At 39.3% G+C, this 22205-nt stretch overlaps 1 protein-coding gene across 3 annotated transcripts in view; it reads left to right on the top strand.

Annotated features, from left to right (window-relative positions):
- THSD7A (thrombospondin type 1 domain containing 7A) overlaps positions 1 to 22205 on the top strand; it is a 368787-nt gene that overhangs the window by 334085 nt on the left and 12497 nt on the right. For all 3 annotated transcript variants that reach the window (XM_032951145.2, XM_032951144.2, XM_076066194.1), the window contains exons 22-26: positions 4318 to 4435; positions 5293 to 5438; positions 13274 to 13454; positions 20230 to 20403; positions 21831 to 21926. In XM_032951145.2, the coding sequence (XP_032807036.2) occupies positions 4318 to 4435; positions 5293 to 5438; positions 13274 to 13454; positions 20230 to 20403; positions 21831 to 21926 (715 nt within the window). The remainder of the gene's footprint in view (positions 1 to 4317; positions 4436 to 5292; positions 5439 to 13273; positions 13455 to 20229; positions 20404 to 21830; positions 21927 to 22205) is intronic.

Below are 22205 nucleotides of genomic sequence, written 5' to 3' on the forward strand. Positions count from 1 at the left end.
CGCTCTGGTGTTTCAATGCACGTTCATGAGGCGCAATTAAGAGTAAGTGGAACATAATTCTACTGCAAATACTTAAAGTTTATTTGGAGAACCGAACTATACATTTCGGAAAATTGTAATGTGCCTGAATTAACATTACACTTCAACTTTTGAGGGGGTTTAATGTTGTACTTACAAATGTGCACTGCTATATTCATTGCAATAATCAGTGATCCATAAGTAGCTTGTGTAAATCCTAATGCCTTTAGGGCAATGCAATTATCATCTGAACACATCACGGGGAGAAGAATGAAAACCATGCCCTGAGACAAATTCCAAGGAAACGTTTGAGGTTCGTTAATATATTACAACCGTCATATTTGAAATTGTGAAGAGTTTACAATGAAAATATAAAATGTCGCTGAATTTACTTGTAGAGATAATAACTCAGCACACATTTTTTTTTTTACTTTGCCAATCCTTATGAAACTCTGTTTGCCTTAATGACATTAAAAACACAACAATTATGTGTAATCAACAAGGACAAAAGTAATTAAGATTAGCTTCATTAATATACACTAAATATAATTATTGTAGTAATTGTCATATTAAATAGTTTTCTTTTTTCTTTTTACAAAGTCACATTTACACAAAGCTTACTGTTTCCCAACGACATCAGTACCCAATTCAATGTGTAAAGTATGTCAATGATTGCATACCTTTCCATAAAAACAAATGCCTGTTGTATTTTCTGAAACAATTTAAACATCACACGATGTATCATCACAAACAGGTTTGTTGTTTTTGCAAATATGACTTGCACCATGTAACACATTCTACATAAAAAAAAATATGACTCCTAGTTGAGTTCCATTTGATGAGTTATTGGTGCTATCAGTTTAAACTGTCGAGATTATTCTATTATATGAACCCACAGACAAGGTATGTGAAGAATACCTTATCAAAATATATTTTTTTAAATCAAAGTCACGTGGAATTCCCTTCTTAATTCCTTGCTCTCAGCAGATTACTCTGCTACTCTGCTTCCGTTTGCAGTATTTAAGAGTAAAATGCTAATTAACTTGATTTTTAAAACAAGTACACGCATACATGTACCTGAGATTATTTGTTCTAAGTTAGGCAACAATTGTTATTTTTGCACGTTTCAGACTTGTGCGGACATATCAGTTTGATGCAATAAATTGTCCCTAAGCCTCTCCACTAGCCAGAACATAGTGTGTACGTATACTGGATCGTTAAATGATAAATGTATGATAATTGTTTCATTGTAGAGCATTCTACGTTGAATAACAGTACATTTATTTTGTGCTGAGATTGGTTACAAAAAGCTTTGTAATTTAGAAGACTAAGGAAGCAAGCAAGAAGCCAATGATTAAGAGAGACAGAGACATAGAGTACAATTAATATTCAACTTTTCTGAGATTGATATCTGTCCACAATCTGCCTTTGCTTTCGAACATCTTGTATTTTTTAAAACATCGTTTCAACCAATGCAAAATGCGTTGTTGCTGTTCAAATTTTTTTTTAACCTAATTGAGCGTGAACAAAAATGGCTCAAACTCTCGCTGAGCAAAATAGCAGCTTCAAAACCATATCATCAGCTCATGCGTAAGGGGCTGTCTGCAACAGTTGTATTGTAGGACTGTAGCCAACATCGGGACGTGTATGAAATAATTTTGGTGCAGAAACATTGCGGAAATAATTGTCAGGGTTCCCCTTGTACAAGGTCAACCTTTTTTGGATTGATGTAAGGATTAAGAGAAAGGAGATGTCTAGCACGCCTCATGCATTTCGCTTTAACGATGACAAAATGTGAGCGCTGTATAATTCACGTTTTCATAAGAGTTGATTTGTTTTATTATGAGAGATTATTTGTTTCGCACAGGGATTTGTAAACAGCACAGGGGAGCCCCCCAACAGCCTGCTTATAGCTCATAGAATGTGCTATTTATGGTGTGTCTAGATTGTGTATGAAGCAACAGAACTAGCAGTGACAATGCTCTACGAAGTAATAAGTGATTTTTTAGTTTTTGACAGTAGCAACATCACTCAATGATCTACCAGATGTATAAAACCTACATGGAGAATATGCATTACTTTGGATGCAATTAACGTGGGAGTGAACTTCTCATCTTAAAGTGTGTGCTTTAAGATCATTTCTGAGCAATGATTTTCGAAAGCAGATGGCCTTGAAACTTTGTTTTATTTTCTTCATAATCTATATCAATTGGTCGCAAACTAGCACTGAACATCAATTGTAATTGCATAAAATGACTGTGCAAAAGGGGATCTATTTTTTTTGGGGGGGGGAGGGGGATTGTGGGTGGATATCACATAGCCATTGTACACAAAACACTGATAGGGACCATGGAATGGTTAACTCGCAGCGATTAATATAAAATATGGACAATTAAAACGCTCATCATGTTTCATAAATCACTGTCCCACACCGTGGCAGACGGGCTCCATGCTGTCATGCAATGGACCAGGATGCGCCAATGTGAAGCATAAGTGTCGCTCGCTTAGTCTAATTTATGTCTGCCATTCTAATGAGCTTGTTTTATCGTTAGTCAGCACTGCATGCAATGTTTCCGATGATGTGAAACGTATTTAGTTCGTACATGTTTGTCAGAATACTTGTCAAATATCTTAATATTTCCAACAATATACACCATATTTATATGCGCATCTATATGAGTATGCACTGTGTTTGTCTTGGTTTTACATTTCCATGATTTATCTTAGAATACTTTAATGTGAAAACATCAGGCAAAACATTTTTATAATAAATTGGCACAAAGTAACTTTAAAAGGAATTGCTATCCTTGAAGGTGGCTTTTAATCCAAAAGAGTAATTTAAAATGAAAGCAGAAAGGAACAAACATTTAAATCATAAAACACAATGCAATTTATTTTGCTATTTTCATTCCATTTTATTCTGATTGGGCAATCGGCATCAAGTCATGGGAAAAATAATAATATTTTCAAAACTGTTGCAAAACAGTGTCACAGAACTTACTACAGAAGGAATTTTGCCATTAAACTTGTAAAAAGAAAATCCTTGAGGTAACCAAGTGGCTATTGTATCGTGTACAAAGTAAGAGCCAATTTCCCAAAAAAATATCCCATGGGATTTTTGGGATTAATTGTATGAATTCTCATAATTGGAACTGAGTAAAATGACACTTAGAATTGCATGTAGTATGATTTTTTTGTGTGTGCAGTCATTGACCATCTATTTACTTCCCTGAGAATATAGTTTTAATCTTAAGCAGTGGCCTGGATTGAACCCAGGATTTAAAGTTGTGCCAGCTAAGCATTATAACCTCTTCGTGTATTTTGAGCCACTCTGCATATGCCAATGATCCAATGACATTATTAGTCATCAGTATATATTGCAAAATATAACTGAGTTTGTTGAGAACACAAACGTTAGAATCTTGGTCATAATATCTCAGTAACCAATACCAGATTGCACTAGCAGAACAGGTATAAGTCTGCACTAAGAATATGGTTTTAATCATTTATGGTGTGATGTAAAAAATGGTTATAAGATTGACCATTTTAAGTGCATTTATTTGATCACAATATAGTTGGTATACTGTGAGGCTTTTTATGCTGTGTAGTTTAAACAATAGGGCAATAATTTAGCTTGCATAAGCAAACCAAGTACTTAAGCCTGCATGAGATATATTGTTTTATATTTTTATTATTTTATTGTTTCCCTTCTACGTGACTTTGCCGAAAGAACCAATAATATGTAATGCCTAATTGAAGATAAAGACTTTCAATTGATGGCAATACTCATACAATACGCTGTTCTGAAGATGACAACGTTTGTCCACCTCCTTTCAATTTGCACACTGTTATGGATGTTTTATCGGACATCATTTCTGTAGTTGTATGTGTAGTTCATACAGAACATGTCTTAAATTTAGATTTAAAGCTTTCGTGACTGCAATAATTCATATTCTTAGCTCTTTCGGTAAAGTCACGTTGAAGGGAAACAATAAAATAATAAAATATATATGATGACCGTTTGTGTTATGGTCGAAACGTCGTGAGAATTTTTATTGCTTTATATATATTTTATTATTTTATTGTTTCCCTCCAACGTGACTTTACCGAAAGAGCTAGGAATAAGAACATGTCTTTGTTTCCTGGCTGGGTACATCCGGTCCAATACAACAAAACCACATTTCTGTCCAATTAAACTTATCATGGGCTTCTTCACAAAGCAACGTCCGATGTGTCGATTTTCACTCAGATTGTAAAGCGCCCCCAAATTCTCTGTTATTTCGTTGTGTCGTTACACAGCTGGGCTTGGAGCGACCCCGTGGCATGGGTGAGCCGTGCTCAGTGGAGTGCTCCCTCAACTGCCAACTCTCCGAGTGGTCCGCCTGGACCTCCTGCTCCCACACCTGTGGCCTCAATGGTGCGCGTGGGAACGCTCATTCTCCACGGCACCGTCTCATTAAACAAAAAAACGCACACACACACACGCAAAACCCGCACGGAAAAAATGTCCTTCGCGAGTCTCGTGACGCGAAGCCCTGCGTTTCAGCACCGCTCTTGTTGTATGCCATTAATAAGAATGTCCTGTTCATTCAAATGTATGGCGAATTTGGAAAAATGTCACAACTTAAAAAAAAAATGCAATTCTCATTCGGTGACAAGATGGAGCGTCTTAATATGTTTTTTTTTGTGTTTGTGTTTTCGTGAGCTTGTAATAACCGTGGGTAATTATGTTGAGGTAAAAGCATATATGGGCTTTTCAACAAAAGGAAAAAAAAACGCGGGTGTGCATGAATAATTAATTCTGCGTAATGGCATATATAAAATGAAGGGTGGGTTGTTGCTCATTGAGAGAGTAACATGGGATATGTAATAATTCCGTAATTTGCTTGATGTATTTATTTGTAAGTGCCTTAACACATTTGTTTGCAAAGACACACTGTACTCTTTGCTCGTTGCACTATGTTTTGCTAAAATATGTTATCTGGTTTATTGGTCATATTTTAAAGCATGTTAAGTAATATAACACTAAATGAAATAAGTAAATGGAAATATATCACATTAATATGCATCTCACAGTAAAACGTAGCTAATTGTGGCTTGTGGCACATACTCTATGCAAATCACGTTGTCTAGCTATGAAACACACAAATGTCAATGGCATTGGCCAAACATCCCAATGCTGAAATCTACTCACACATCACCCAATTGGGATCACACGCAGCAACAACAGCACACCCTACTACTGCGAACATTTTGACTTGTGTGGGGATACAGGTTGGACGCACAGGAGTCGAAGGGTTCTGCAGGAACCACGTGGTGAGGGCAGATCTTGCCCTCTTCAGATGGAGCAGAACAAGCCCTGTGCGGTCACACCCTGCTACCGCTGGCAGCTTGGAGAGTGGTCTGAATGCAAAGTGGAGGTAACACGCGCACACACATATATAAAACGTGTCGCTCATGACCCGTCAAAAGGTTACGTGAAAGGTTACGTAAAAACGACGAATTTCCTTTGGAGACAATGGTAAAGGTTATAAGGTGTATTATATTTGGTATATAATGGAACACATATTATTGACAGTATTCAGAATGTATTTGTATAAATGCTTCCTCAGTTATTATTTCAACGCTTTCATTTGTTTGTGTTCAGTCCCAATGCAGTTGTTAACAGAGCAATGTGTTTGCATTATCAGATGAGCTAATTTACTACTATAATGAGCCAAGAATGTCTTGTGTGTCCCGTGAGTGACGTCACTCCACATCGAACAGCCCCCCTCATTAATAATCATGAATAGGTGACGTCCTCCAAATGGACACCCCACCATTAATAATAATTAGCGAGTGACGTCACTCCACATGGGGGGGCGAGGCGCCTCCCCCCCCCCTCCTCGGCGTCAACTCACAACCCTCACTACAAAGGCAGAACCCTCACGTCACGTGATCTCCGTAACGCTGTTGTTGAGACATAGAAGTAAAAAGGACGTCATGACGAACAAGGGATTATAACCTTTAAATGAAATAAGTCTGTGTTACCACGCCCTTACAAACTGCACACGAATTGATGCAATGAATATCACGTCGCGGTCTGATTTTCGGTTGCAAGTTTCAGATTTACTGCAATACACCCGTCCTTGGATGGGCAAAAGACTAGTTTGTAAAAATGTTTATTAAGAATTGTATAAATTCTATCGTCAATAAAAAAAAACTAAATTAAAGCCCTTGGTCAATGCACTTTTTGATAAAAAGCCTTCCCATTCTGTCGGTTATGGGGGTTGTTTGACCATACTTCACCACACTGGTGATTGTAAGTTGGTGAATGGTACCAGTGCACTTGACAAATCAAATTTGATAAAGCTGGATTATTGGGTCAGTTGTGTTGAGACCTTAGGTTCGATGTCAATGTTACAGCTGGGATAAAGTAGGTTATTGTGTGCCCTTTGCAGAATTGCCATTGCATGCATCGCATTTGTAATCATTTATGTGGATCCCAATTCTATGTTAAAAGTATACAGCATATTCATCATCTGATGATTGCAAGCAAACCACTCGTCTGCACAATCCTTGTGGCTGTAAGCACTGCTTATTGGAGAGTCACCAGTTCTGCAGCATCTCGCTGATTTGGTTTGTGTAAATTTGCTGTATTGTATGAGTATTGCCATTTGTGTAAAGTTGCTATCTGTAGGCAGTGCCTTGAAGGACTATTCGCTGAGTGCCTTTATGTCAATTGTACAGTCGGAATACAATTGTCTAGTGTGTGGAGAGAAATTTGTTCCAAATGTAATCAGATTTGAAATAAATTATATATTTAATTTATGTTATGTGTTCATATATTCTTACGTGAAGAGCTTTAGTTTAGCGATGTTCACATATTGTACGTTGGTAAATTTCCAAAATACAAGAATTTTACGTATAGGGTTTGCGCATAAGTGACACCAATGTACTTTTTATTTAAAATTGTGTATCTAAATCACGACCAGCATTCACACTGAAATGGTAATAATTTAACCATCAGTAATGCAAACGCCCAGTGGAATAATACCCCGTGAGCACTAACGTTGTTCAATTTTGATTGGCCTCTGAGTCATGCTCTGGTTAATTACATTTTTCGCTGTTTGTCAGTCGTTTGTATGAGCGTCTCGGTCACAGCGACCTTATAACAATTTCCTCCGCCGTAGACACTCACAGCGGCGGACTTTAATTGTATCCGAATGCGTTCTCACAAAGGATAAAATTAACCGCCTCCGGTCTGACTAATTAGTTTGTGGTGAATACTGAGGCAGGCTAATGCTTAAGTGAGATCCATTTGAGGTCCGAGACGAAGGTGTTACTGACAGAAGGCATTTTATCTTGCCAGAAAGAAGCCTCTTGAAAGGGCATTGTTCCAGCAGATTTTTTTACAAAATGCAACTTTCGTTACGCCACAAATGTTGGTTAATATGTTAACTTTGGGGAAAGGTTTATTTTTTTAACGGTGAAACATGAAACATATTTCGAAAACAAATATTCTCAAAATGTAATATCATCTGCAATTGTTTTGTCATGATATCAACACTACCATTAGTTTCCAAGTGTTTCTTTGTTTACGTACTTACATTGTTGTTCTTATCTCGTGTGTTTTGCAATGATATTATTAGCCTGCAAGGAATGCACGATCATATTTTTCCACTGCTCAAGGGTGAAAAAAAATGGAGCAGTGTCCATTGTCAACAAAAATTAGATAATGTATACAAAAACATGTTACATCAACTTTTGATTTAAAGCTTTCGTGACTGCAGGGATTCATATTCTTGTTTTTTTTCGGTAAAGTCACGTAGAAGGGAAACAATAAAATATAAAAAATATAAAACAATACAATTCTCACGACGTTTCGACTGCAACACAAGCAATCATCATCAGGTGTGAAAACCACAAAGGAGTTTACCTATCAAAGCAGGAGAATTTAGTACATTTATTATATTGATGTAATATAGATTTATTTTTTTCACGTAGGTTTACTTTATGGTAGTTGGTAGTTGGAGGCCTTTAGCGTCCATATACTAAATGCCTCTGTTGATATGTCAACTTTGACTTTAACACAGCTATTTCTGTCACAAGCTAATGCCTCAGGTATTTCAATGCTAAATTTTCCTGCTTTGATAGGTAAACTTATTTGTCAAGGCTCTTCACGCCTCTCACCGAGCTTAAAAGACGCTACGAATCTTAACAGCGTTCATTCAAGCTCTGTCGTCCCGACAGTTCTGTTCTTACACCTGAAGAAGGCTACTTGTGTTGTGGCCGAAACGTCGTGAGAATGTTATTGTCTTATTTTATTTTATTATTTTATTCTCATTCTACATGACTTTACCGAAAGAACCAAAGAAGATGACACCTGCAATAACCTGTGAAACCCTTCATTAGTATGGTGGCGTTATTGTTCTAACCTCATGGTTATAACTTGATACCATGCTGGCTTCCTCATTTATCAATTTACGCTGTTTAAAAGAGTAACTCTTGGGATTCTTCAAGTTGAGTCGGTCTTTAACAAGTGCAGGGTTGGGGTTCTGAATATGACAGTTCTTATTAAACTGTCATAATCACACTTATGTATTGTCCTCGGCAAAGTTTCGCACTCGGCTTGTGCACATCCAAATGGAGAGTTATATTGTCAAACCGCAGAAAATCGGTAGAGTCATGGTCGTTAGATTCACTCGTTCGATGAAAACGAAGGAAATCTTACCCTGTTGACAGTGATCAGTGTGGTGTGCTAATGAGGGGAAATGTTTCGCTTAGATAACATGGGGATTTGTTGATAACCTCAGCATTGTGGGTAAAATCGTGCTTTGGAACAATTTCATATTTAGTATCCCTGCCTTGCCAAATCTCAAGTGCATTATTTCCCCTGCAGGGAATTAATGTATCTGTAAAAGAGATTAATATATCTCAGTCCATCTCCATTATAATTTGTTAAAATTTACTATCCAATGCGTAGACCACATCAACATGCCTTTGAAAGATGTTAGGTGGTAATAAACTCTCATTATGTTATTTACAATATAAATGTATTCATGAACTGTAAAATAAATTCCCACTGTGCTCTGCTTTTACCAAATTAATAATGTGTATAAATCTACATATAGGTTGCTTTTATTGTCAATATATCACAGAAAGTGGTTTAATAAAAGCCATAATATTATGGTTGACATGTACGGCAAAAGCTTTCATATCTATGTTTACAACTACAATTCAAATTAAGTGACTAAATAAGGTAACATAGTTCGGTGTAATAATTATTTTTGTGCCGTGTTATCAAAAAGTCTAAATGTGTTGCGTACGACTTCAACGCAAAATATCACTTACGGGCAATGATCTGGTCTCAAACGTGAAATACTTCGTTTTAACTTGGTCATTGTTGTCATTAATGTGGGAGGGGTTGAATAATGATGAATTGTGTTTTATTGAACAGTGTTCAAAGATCCCCACATGCTGAAGGTGAAAAGGCAGGCAACAGAAGCAGAAACATTTTTGGTAGAAACACAACGACACTTCTTGTGTGCCCCTTGGACTGTTCGGCTTGACTTCCCACCATGCAAATGTCAAGGCACGATAATGAGCTGTAAGAGGTTTCTGGCTCTATTTACTATAATGAGGCCATACATTTCCAAGGTTCAGCAATCAATCCTAGACTCTGTCTATCTACCACTCTCCCACTGAGTCACCATCCATAGTGAGTAAATATAAAAACACATAAACAAATACGCATATATATTCTTGGTTATTTCGGTAAAGGGAAACAATCAAACATTGTTTTATATTTTTATTATTAAAATAAAATATGGTTTTATATTTTTATTATTTTATTCTTTCCCTTCTACGTGATTTTACTTAAAGAACCAAGACTATGAATCCCTGCAGTCACGAAAGCTTTAAATCAAAACTACGCATATATACCAACGTTTCAGAATGCTTTATGATATTAAAAAGCCCGGCCCCAGTGTGTATATTAATTCGACTCACATTTGTGTTTTGAGAATAGAACGTGATGCGATATTGTTGAACTTTTGGTGGCCACCCTTCATAAAAAAAAATAGATAGGAATAGATATTACCAATGCAGTGTCATGGTGTATGTTAGTGCTTTACTCACACTTCACGCAAAACTCAATTTTCCTCTAACCAGCACGGCTTGCTTTTAGCGGAGGGGTATTTTTTTGTATTCCCTGAGAAAGAGCATTCGCGGAATCTGGATAATTGTGTTGTAGTTGTGGGTAAACAATGTATTCCACTGCAGCTAAAAGCGTGTGAAGAGCTACAACGCCTTTGTCTATTATGCAAAAACCGTCAGCGGTTGCTGAAGGAGTGCAGTGTGGTTCTCTTGTCTCACCATAAAAATGAATGAGAGAAAATGAGACCTACTGACAGGCAGCAGTGACATTAATGCATTTTACATCCTGTGCTATTCCTCTGTGATGATCGCGTTTTCTCGTCCTTTACAGATTTGATTGAGCTTAAAAAAAAAACACGCCATGCAATGAGATTAATGCTCCAAATGGTACAGATAAATGCGCTTTCAGCACATATGATTATGAACGTGAATCCGCAAATTAATTATTTACAGTATTTGAATAATACACAGCCGATATCAGTGCTGCATATTATTAATTTGTATGCACGATCATATTTTATCCAAACACATTTGCAAACCAAGGATTGACTATGCGTGCACATACATAACCCCTCCACCACCCGTGGCCCGATATGCACCGTATATCTATGTCTATTGTGATTCAGCTCATCTTAACACTCATCAGCATTTACCATGCCCGCCAAGCATTCTCTGTAATTGAGGATATTCACGTGTACAAAACATACCTGTGCGCACTGCACATTGACTCAAAATTTGACTCAAAATTTTAAAGGTGGATTTGCCATATACAGCCTAAACATTTACAGCTTGAGTCACTTTAACTCAGTCCACTCACAGCTTTGGAAATCAGCATGCCGCTTGCTGGGCCACACTAAACACTGCTGTGCGTGCGTGTGACAGAATGTGCTCACTTCAGCTGAGTGAAAACGAGGCTCTGTAGTAGAGGGAGAGTGAAGATTGAAAAGTGTGCCGCCCTTGAGAGGAGACAGCTTGATGCCTTATCTGCGTTCAACTCTTAATCACCCTACGACATTGCCGCCAAGGTCACAGTGTGCCAAATTAACCACTTGTTAAAAGCAATTTTAACCCAAAGGTACTCTTCAAATCGTTAAATTGCTGAAAAAGTGTACAAGATTCTAAAAGGTGAATAAATAATTAGATCAATATATCGGTAGGCGAACGGTCAGGGAGATATTTATGAGGCAAGAGACACACAGACACTAGTTACTAGGGGTATCCAATACCATTCTCCCATGTCTCCCTCCTGCCCCTATCCCAGTCATCATCCGTCCTCCTAATGCATCGGCCCACCGTGTACGGTGTTTAGAGATTCTATAAAATTTGAATACAATAAAACATTGCATTGTATTGCAAATGTATCTATCACTCACATTGATCTATGTGTATACGTTTCTGTTTAAGATATACAATCTCATCACTCTCACTCTTACCCATTGACATTAATTAAACATCCCTGCATACCGTAGAGATGGAGCAGTGGTGCAGTGCTTAATGCATTGCCCCCTGAACCCAGCAGCCTGAGTTTGACACCTGGTCACAGTTTACATCAGTGGCGAGCGATATCTGAACCAGACCTGGGAATGCCATCTTCACCAATCCGCACTGACCAGAATTGAACTCCCATAAACAACACTGAATGGGGAGCTCTTCTTCCAGCCATGGATTGATACACAGCTGTATTTTGTTTTATTGACCATAAGATTGATAACCTTCTCAATGGGTATTTTCAAGCGTTTGCTCTTCTGATAATGCAAGCACGTTGATCTGTTAAACAAATGCACATTGTTTTGTTGGACCAAACATACATCTTTAAAATGTTAAAATATTTAATAGTTTGATATTCATCGTGCCAGAACCATAATTGCCTGCACCTTGCATGGATAATTTATGAATAGCCACTTCGCTCTAAGAATAACGAAAACATTTTCCGTGTATATCAGGTGAAAAATTCAACAAAGGCAATCAGAAGACAATGTTTGTTACCCATTGGAAATCTTAAAAATTATATTACCTATCATTCAATGGAAATAGAGCAGCAGGTTAAATTGTGCAAGAGCAGCAGAAAAAAGCCCTATCCATTCTGCTTCACTTCTCTGCAAAATGGGGCAGCTTTTGTTGTTACTACTACTTTAACCAGCGAGATAAAAAAAACTAGCTCAGGCTTTCAAGGCATAGGAATTGCAGACTGACATATGAATCTTTCATTAGTGCTAATTTAATGCCACCGACCTTTAGAGTATACACACTTGCCTCCGTGACTTGTCAATCTCTTCTTCTTGCATCACACCCATACCTCTATACTTTATATTGCTCCCTTAACAATTGCATTCTCCTGATAGAAATATCTCCTCTAACATCCTGCATGACAAAAAATGCCTCCCCTATTTATTTTTGTCTCTGTTTCCACGTTGTTCCGGTGTTTGATTTTTATCGGCTATTTTCCTTTGGCACGTGCGTAACTCGACCTTTCTGGCACGTTTCCTTTCTCTCTCATTACCATTTCTTTTATCCCTTCTATCTGCACTCTCAAACCCCTATAAAGTAAGTGTACGTTTGTCTTCCATTTGCTATAATCACTCCCTTCTGTACACACATCCATCCCTTCTTCATCCCCGTGCCTCATCTATAATTCCAGCACTCCTGCAAACGCTCTCAATCTTTTCCGTGATGCCATCCCTCCCCACTGCTTTCTCATCCCTCCCACCTTGCAGGATAATCTTCCTTTCCTGCATGAACATACTTGCATCGCCTCCCCTGTACACTCAACCCTGCCCCTTCCTTCTCTCGTGCTGTCCCTCACTTATCCGCTTATCTCTAAACTCTCTTTTGCGCCTCCGATTAGCTGCATACGCTGCAAAATAAGTTCAAGATACAAGCATACAACCCCATATTGATCACATATCGATGAAAAAAAATAGGGTTTTTTTATGTAGAAACAAACATTGTTATCCCATTCGATTACGCCTGCAAACTGCTGAAGCTACCATTCTACCACTGTTTGACTCCGGTGATGCCGCTTACAGATCAGCCACTAACGAAACCCTCCGCCGCTCACCGCATCCCATCATTTACCCGCAATTTACTGTGACCGCGTTCCCTGTCCTCGTGTCGCTAGGGTGGCGACTGTGGAGAGGGCACGCGGGAGAGGAACCTCACGTGCCTGGTTCACAACGGCACGGAGCAGCATGCAGGCGTCGGGAACGCGGTGGAGGAGGAGCTCTGTGCTGAGGCGGAGCCTGTGCTGGGTACCGATGAGCAGCCAGGGTTGCGAGTGCCCTGCAGCGTCCCCTGTCCAGGTTGGTTAGAATTATTTCCTCCAAACATATGAGTTGAATGGAAAGATGCCTTGCGCAAAAATAAAAAAAATAGTTTGTCTGTGCGTTAGATCCAGAGGAATCTTTGTTCTGCGAGGCTTTATACTTCGTGGGGGTGGGGGGGAGGTTTGGCCTAGTTTTGTTTTAATTAGAAACTTATGGTTCGTTTTAAGATTTTGGCCATTTTAAAGTCATACCTCTGGTTCAAGTATAACCGTGCGCAAAATGTGTTTTGAAGCATTAGTGTTATGATTTATTATAATGGCGATAAAACAATGGTGTACTTTAACTTTAAAAATAAAAAAAAAATCATCTCCTTGCAAAAATAATTTCCCTTTGCCAAATGCGATAGAAAGTCACCAGCTAATATGCAAAAAGAAAATGCACGTAACTTTAAAACATACATTTTTATTTCTCCCTAAACTGTCCTTGTTGATCCTGTTTTTTGTTAAATATATACTTGCTGGGTAATTACAAACCTCATTAGGAGATGCACATGATGTCTTATGATTGTGCATGGTCAGGTGTCATGCACCATTTGAAGTTGTGGTCACTGACCCTGTACCTCGACTTGTGTCAGAGCCATTGATTTTTAATATTTCATTTCAAGTTAATTAGCTCTGAGTAGATATGCAACATAACCTCGGAAAATATGTCGAGGAAAACATGTCCGTGGCTATCCATTCTACCACCCGAACTGACCTTGTTCCTGCTAAACAAAGTCTGCACGTCAAATGCTAGTAAACACAATGCAATTAATCATGATTTATTGGCCACATCACCATGTAATTTCAATTAGACTCTGAATTTTTTATTTAGTTATAGTGTAGGAGTAGTTTGAATGGGCGTGGTTATTGTAATTTGTGCAATATGTACAGTGAAGGAAAAAAAGTATTTGATCCGCTGCTGATTTTATACGTTTGCCCACTGACAAAGAAATGATCAGTCTATAATATTAATGATAGGTTTATTTGAACAGTGAGAGACAGAATAACAACAACAAAATCCAGAAAAACGCATGTCAGAAATGTTATAAATTGATTTGCATTTTAATGAGGGAAATAAGTATTTGACCCCTCTGCAAAACATGACTTAGTACTTGGTGGAAAAACCCTTTTTGGCAATCACAGAGGTCAGACGTTTTTTGTAGTTGGCCACCAGGTTTGCACACATCTCAGGAGGGATTTTGTCCCACTCCTCTTTGCAGATCTTCTCCAAGTCATTAAGGTTTCGAGGCTGACGTTTGGCAACTCGAACCTTCAGCTCTCTCCACAGATTTTCTATGGGATTAAGGTCTGGAGACTAGCTAGGCCACTCCAGGACCTTAATGTGCTTCTTCTTGAGCCACTCCTTTGTTGCCTTGTCTGTGTGTTTTGGGTCATTGTCATGCTGGAATACCCATCCACGACCCATTTTCAATGCCCTGGCTGAGGGAAGGAGGTTCTCACCCAAGATTTGACGGTACATGGCCCCGTCCATCGTCCCTTTGATGCGGTGAAGTTGACCTGTCCCCTTAGCAGGAAAACACCCCCAAAACATAATGTTTCCACCTCCATGTTTGACGGTGGGGATGGTGTTCTTGGGGTCATAGGCAGCATTCCTCCTCCTCCAAACACGGCGAGTTGAATTTTGATTTAAAGCTTTCGTGACTGCAGTAATTCATATTCTTAGCTCTTTCGGTAAAGTCACGTTGAAGGGAAACAAGAAAATAATAAAATATATATAAAACAATAAAAAAAAATTCTCACGACGTTTCGACCATAACACAAACGGACACCTGATGACGACCGTTTGTGTTATGGTCGAAACGTCGTGAGAATTTTTTATTGTTTTATATATATTTTATTATTTGATTGTTTCTCTTCAACGTGACTTTACCGAAAGAGCTAAGAATACGGAGAGTTGAGTTGATGCCAAAGAGCTCCATTTTAGTCTCATCTGACCACAACACTTTCACCCAGTTGTCCTCCGAATCATTCGGATGTTCATTGGCAACTTCAGACGGGCATGTATATGTGCTTTCTTGAGCAGGGGGACCTTGCGGGCGCTGCAGGATTTCAATATTTCACGGCGTAGTGTGTTACTAATTGTTTTCTTGGTGACTATGGTCCCAGCTGCCTTGAGATCACTGACAAGATCCTCCCGTGTAGTTCTGGGCTGATTCCTCACCGTTCTCATGATCATTGCAACACCACGAGGTGAGATCTTGCATGGAGCCCCAGGCCGAGGGAGATTGACAGTTCTTTTGTGTTTCTTCCATTTGTGAATAATCGCACCAACTGTTGTCACCTTCTCACCAAGCTGCTTGGCAATGGTCTTGTAGCCCATTCCAGCCTTGTGTAGGTCTACAATCTTGTCCCTGACATCCTTGGAGAGCTCTTTGATCTTGGCCATGGTGGAGAGTTTGGAATCTGATTGATTGCTTCTGTGGACAGGTGTTTTTTATGCAGGTAACAAGCTGAGATTAGGAGCACTCCCTTTTAGAGTATGCTCCTAATCTCAGCTCGTTACCTGTATAAAAGACACCTGGTAGCCAGAAATATTTCTGATTGAGAGGGGGTCAAATACTTATTTCCCTCATTAAAATGCAAATCAATTTATAACATTTTTGACATGCGTTTTTCTGAATTTTGTTGTTGTTATTCTGTCTGTCACTGTTCAAATAAACCTACCATTAAAATTATAGACTGATCATTTCTTTGTCAGTGGGCAAACGTACAAAATGAGCAGGGGATCAAATACTTTTTTCCCTCACTGTATGCTACATTCGATTTTTTTTATTAATCAGCAACTATTAATTGACTGACTAATTGCCTTCTGCACCGTAAAACTTCTCAAGTTTGCACGTAAATATGAAATACGTTTTACATAGTCTGTCGACAAATAGTGGCCTTCTGATATTTATTGCATGCACAATTAGATTTTTATTTATTAACAAGCTCATATAACATTCCTTAATATGTAAAACACATTGGAAGCAATGGCACGTATAGCAATTCTGCACAGTTTTATAGCACTTCATAGGATTTTACTGCATATAAAACTTCTGTAGAGTATGTTATGTTTTACATTGTTTTACATGAACATTTAAGCCATCATCTAGCAGTGGATTGATTGTGGCTGATGACGATGAAAATATTGTGCATAACTACAACATAATGAAACATCGGCAGTGTTGCCACGGTTGGGGGTGACGCAAAACAAACAAAAACATTTCATGGAGGTGCAGAGGCGATGGCATGAATACCAATCGAGAGCCAATTTCGATCGCAATATGAAAAACAATTCACTCAGAGGCACGGACATATAAGGGTGCGTTCGACGGGAAGGGTAGCTCTGCCGTGGTGCCGCGAGACAGAGGTTGGCTCTTGTTGAACGGTCCGTTTTGGAGAGGGCACCTTTTTTTAAAAAAAAAAACCGGCGCCGACAAAATTGCACTGGCTCGCTGAAGCATTCTGGTTGGTGTGTCACGTTGTTTCGAGACGGCAGACATTCGCTGAAAATCAGATGGTGAAACATGCCTGACACGTCCAGCAAACGCTCAGAGAGGCAGCGCCTCAGACCATCAAGCTCCTGTTGCGATGCGCTCTTGGCTAACAGGTCGTTTTGGAGCGCTCTGTGTGTGTATTGTGGCCTTAAGTTACCTGGGGGCAATAAGGGGATGTGGGTTCTGGGGTAGGGGCTGAGAGAACTGACGAGGAGTGAGGGAAGTGGGGGGGGGGGTGGTGAGAGAGATGTGGGACCAGTGGTACGTTTATAGGAGCGGTAGTGCAGCAGATAGCACGCTGCACTACGAACTTGGTTCAATTCCTGCTCACGGCCAACACCAGTGACGATTATCTGAACCGGTCCTGGGCCTCCCCTAGGTTGACTCAGCCTAAAATGAGTACCTAGTGCGATGTGTGAACATTGAAACTCGGGAGACAAAGGCGGTTTAACAGCACTTTCCCCAACAGTCTGTTACGGTTATATGGGGATCTTTGTCTTTGATGTATGTATGAAATGTATGTGAAACTTCTTTTGCACTGTACATTGCCAACCATGCTAATCGGAGGTGTGGGGGAAGGACACCAAACTAAATATAAAAAGCAGCTCTAAATCAAGTAGTTGAGTGATCTTGATTGGGAGAGGTCATACTGCTTATCCAACATTACTTCATGTTAGGTAGCTATGTTTTTAGATGAATAGTAAACACAACCATCATTTTTTAAACTGTGTATTCGTAGAGTTATACAAAAATAATCGATTCTAATTTCCTCAAGTTAGCTGCTGAAAGCTGACCATTGGTTCCATTGTTACATTCTCATTCATATTGCATGTTATGGATGATCTCATTGTAAATGAAAATACATCAGTGGATGTGTTAATGAAACAATATAAATATTTTCACATGCGATGTGTTATTTGCAACGTTTAAATTCATATGTACAATACAATATAGATGATAAATTCGACCACATTTCAGGAAACATTAAAAATATTAGTTATGTAATAAATATTCTTGATTTTGTAAATACCCTATCATGCCGAAATCTAACGCATTGTACAAGAACAATCTAAACTCCCAATTCTGAATCCATTTGAAACTGAACACAATAAAAGCTGATCATAATACTATAAATAAAGTTAAGAACTATGATGAAGGTCAATAATAACATTGCAGCAAAAGCCACTGAATGCAACTTTTTCAAATTAAATGTAAAAGTGTAGACAGTCACAATTCCTGATGTGAGGGGTGGATAGCAGAGTTCCTCCGCTGTCTTGGAGCATAACAGCAGAACGCGCGGTCACCTAGCATTCGCCTCTTTAACGTTGATATGGTGAGTATCCCCGAGTCTAGAGAGTGCAATTTGCGAGGGGAGGTACAGCGTGAGTGCAGTTCACAGAGGTAAACAGGTGCTAGACCGAGGCAATTGGTCACAGGCAGAAGAATACACATCTTGAGCTTGTACTTGAACAGGGCTTCAGGGAGTGGAGAGCACAACACGGCTGAGAAGGAGTGTTCCAGATTATATGGGCAAAGGTTGACCTGGATCTTGGAAAAGAAAGACGAATTGTTGTGCGGACTGTTTGTGGAAGAGAATAAAGTGAGATTACGGGGAGAGGTCAGGTAGAGCCGAGTCCATGGAGCATCTTGAACTTGCTGATTGCAATTATTAAATTAATTTGGGATGGATAGGGTGTAAGTGGAGAAAGTATTAGGGTGATGTCCATTTATGTATACCGGTGAGAAGTTTAGCAGTGGCATTTTGGATAATTTCGAGTTTGTGGATGAGGGATTTGGGGATGCTGGAGAGGAGAGAGTTTCTAAAAACTAAACTATAATTTGGCCAAAAATGATAGGTCAACGAAGTAGCTTATCATGTGGAAATTTATAGCAACCAAATATTCTAAACGCATGTTGATTCTAAATGTGGAGGTAAAAACTGGACCTGCAGAAAAATCCACGCAACCATGGGGAGAACGAGCAAACTGAAAATATACAGGGGTCAGGGTCAGAATCGAACCCACGACCTTCTGTATACCAGGCGATGGAGTTAACACCCTTACTCACCATAGTTGAAGGCAGGGATGAGGGTCTTGGTGACAGCTGGGGTAAATAAACGGCAGATGTGGGAAATGTTTTGCAGATAGAGGCACAAGGTCCTGCAGGTTGAGAGACATGGGCTATACAATTAGGACTTTTTATTCCAATAACTACATAAATCAGCATATTTGGCAGATTGGAACCGAAAGTTATTTGAACTCTGTTGATAAAATAAATTATGTTTAGGAAAGACTTTGTATTTAGGTCTTTAATTTATCATTTCACATTGTTAATCCGACTTCAGGGAATTTCCTGGCATGATTGCAAAATGTTAATTATGAATAAGGCTTAAAAAAAGTTTTTTGTCCCAATCTTGTTAGGGGACATCAGTGAAAATTTATTCATGGGGCAAATTAAAACAACAATGAATAATTGGCTTATTTTCGCAAACTTTATTGTTTTTTTCCCCTTTTTAATATACTGCATGTGGAATTTTAAATGTATGCATAAAAATGCCTTATGTATTATTATTATTTAGTTGAATGCTAATGGACTATGCGTTAAATTATCGACAGTAATGCAGCCTGTGTTCTGGCCGAGTGGTACAGGGTAGTGTGCACATTTGCAAGTGTCTCTTTTCAAATGTGTGTCTATGTTGGCACACTTTATCGTCATTATGCTAATCAATATTGTTTCATTTTGCAGAACATGTCCCAATGAAACACATGGGAAAATGTAGTTAACAGTCCACAAATGGTTTCTTGGGAGGCTTTCTATAAATTATTAATGATAATGATGATATGTGTATGTGCATATATAAAACAAAAGTCTGTTATTTAATACATGTTTTCACGTGTTGTTTATTGTCAGTTTATTAAGAAGTGTCTATATTGTTGACTCAGGTCTAAAATGTATACCTTGTGCACGGAAAAATATCCGCACAGGAAGACAAAAGTGGCCATGCATGGTGCTGGATACATCAAACCCATGTGTGCCATTCCTGCCTTAATAGCTTCTTAAGAGCAGAACTCGCCTTAATATTTGTGAGCGTTGTCACTTTTTTGGAGATAATGGTTTAAATCTGTTGACACGTAAATTCTCAGCTGGGTATAAATGCCCCTTAATTGAACTGAAAGTATTCCACGGAGTCAAACATTCGACATGGCAATGCTCATTATTAATGATGGTGATTATTAAATGTTTGATAAATGTCCCCTTGACCTTCCATAGGTGACTGTCGTTTGAGTGACTGGTCAGAGTGGGGCCCATGCCAGTTGACATGCGAGGGAAGCGTGTCGCTGGGAGGGGTTGGAGTGCAAGCTCGGTCCCGAGCTGTCATCGCCCTGGATGGAGGCGATCAGGACTCTTGTCCTGACCAGCCGTGGGAGGCCCGCGACTGTGACGGTTCGATTTTATCTCACACACCCACGCAATAGCCAGCATTCACAACCAAGTTGTGTTTATGTCTCCATGGCACTTGTAAAATGATATATATATACTCTGAAGCCATGTAAAGTGGCAAGTGCTTTCTGGCTGGAGGTCGTCGAAGAGACCCAGATGTTATGGAATAAATAACTTAGGTAACTGGCAAATACACTACCCATACCCCCCAATGTGCCAACTTGCTGTGTTTTAGCCACCTGATGCTCTGCTCATTGTTGTGCACATTGCTTCTCTGTTTTCTTCAGTTCTTTCGGTAAAGTCACGTAGATATAAAAAAGAAAAGTGCATTAAATAAAAACTACGTTTCGATTACAACACAAGCAATCGTCATCAGGAGGGAAAAGGGGTAAGGCCACTGAAAGCAATTGTTTTTAAAGGTTTAAAAATGGGTGTGGCACAAGCGTCCTGGTGTCAGAACGAAGTGGACGGGGCATATGTGCCCTGGGTCAGAGAGCACCAAGGTGAAGCACGGAAGGTGACGAGGAAACATACAACAAGTTATAAAGTGTGTGATGACGTCCTTCCAATGATTGCCGCGTTTGTACCAATCCTCTCGATTGAAATTGTGTCTGTATATATGGATGGCTTCATGAACGAGTCTTTGTTGATAGCCAGTGGGCTTACACAGTCTTAGAGAAATCAATTTTGCGTGAGCCAACCACATTAAAATGATGATCAGCCACGGCTGCTTCTCTGCTTCCCGTTGTTTTTGGTGTGTGGTTGCTTCTGGATGCCTCGTGGCATCTTTCACACACACCCTCCACAGATGGCAATTTTTATGCCATATCCATGAAGCCTCTTTTATGCAGCCAACCCGAAGCTGCGTATGCATGTGGTGTTTGGGCATACAGGTTATATGACCAGGCCAGCGCAATTGGTGAGAAAACCCACCAATGTTTTTCCAATATCTAGAGCTCCTCACAGAATCTAACTTTTAAAAAACCCAGCTTGGATAAACTCAAAGGCAGTCTAAATGTTCCAAGCTGTTACAGTTGGTCATGTAAGGTGGTCCACACACATCTCAGCATACATGTGTATCGTATACATATCTACTTCTGTATTGTAAATCATTCATTAGTTTTGTACCAGTCTAAAGGATTGATCACTTTATAATACATATCATGTTGATACAAAAAAATAAGTTACTCCCTGTAGCCATTCCCACCTAATTTCAGTTGAATATCAAATATAGTTAATTTACATTTTCTGTATTTTTCACTCACAAAAAGAGTAAAATATAGAGGTTCCCCCTCAAGGCACTTGAACTTCTACAAGGGAGCTATTTTTGGGTTTCTGTTTAATAATGGCACAATGCACTCCATGGGGTCCTCATGTCTCTTAGGTACCTTCTTGGTCTTGTGTTGACATTCCATTACCTTGCTCTACAGAGGGAAGCTGCTACACTTATGAGTGGAAAACCAGCCCCTGGAAAGGAGCTCAGCGGCTGGTGTGGTGTGAGCGCTCCGACGGCATCCACGTTACAGGTACTGACAAGTCCGTTCCACAGCGGCGCAATCAGTGGGAGCCGTAAGCGACCGTAGGCTTTCACTGTCGTTTTTACTTTCACACAAAAAAAAGTATTACAACCGCTACATTTGCTGTCCAAAAACACTGCCTATTCTGTCAACTCGAAGAGGTTGCTTTATTTATTCATATCGCCCTTAACAATGGAAGTTTCATACATCCCCCCCCCCCACCTCTATCTTCCCAGCAGCATAAATGGGTAAACCAGAGCTCGCGGATCAGCAGGTCACTCGTGGTGG

The sequence above is a fragment of the Petromyzon marinus genome, chromosome 10, assembly GCF_048934315.1.
Source record: "Petromyzon marinus isolate PM22_M1 ecotype Great Lakes invasive population chromosome 10, UKy_Petmar_22M1.pri1.0, whole genome shotgun sequence".
NCBI lineage: Eukaryota > Metazoa > Chordata > Hyperoartia > Petromyzontiformes > Petromyzontidae > Petromyzon > Petromyzon marinus.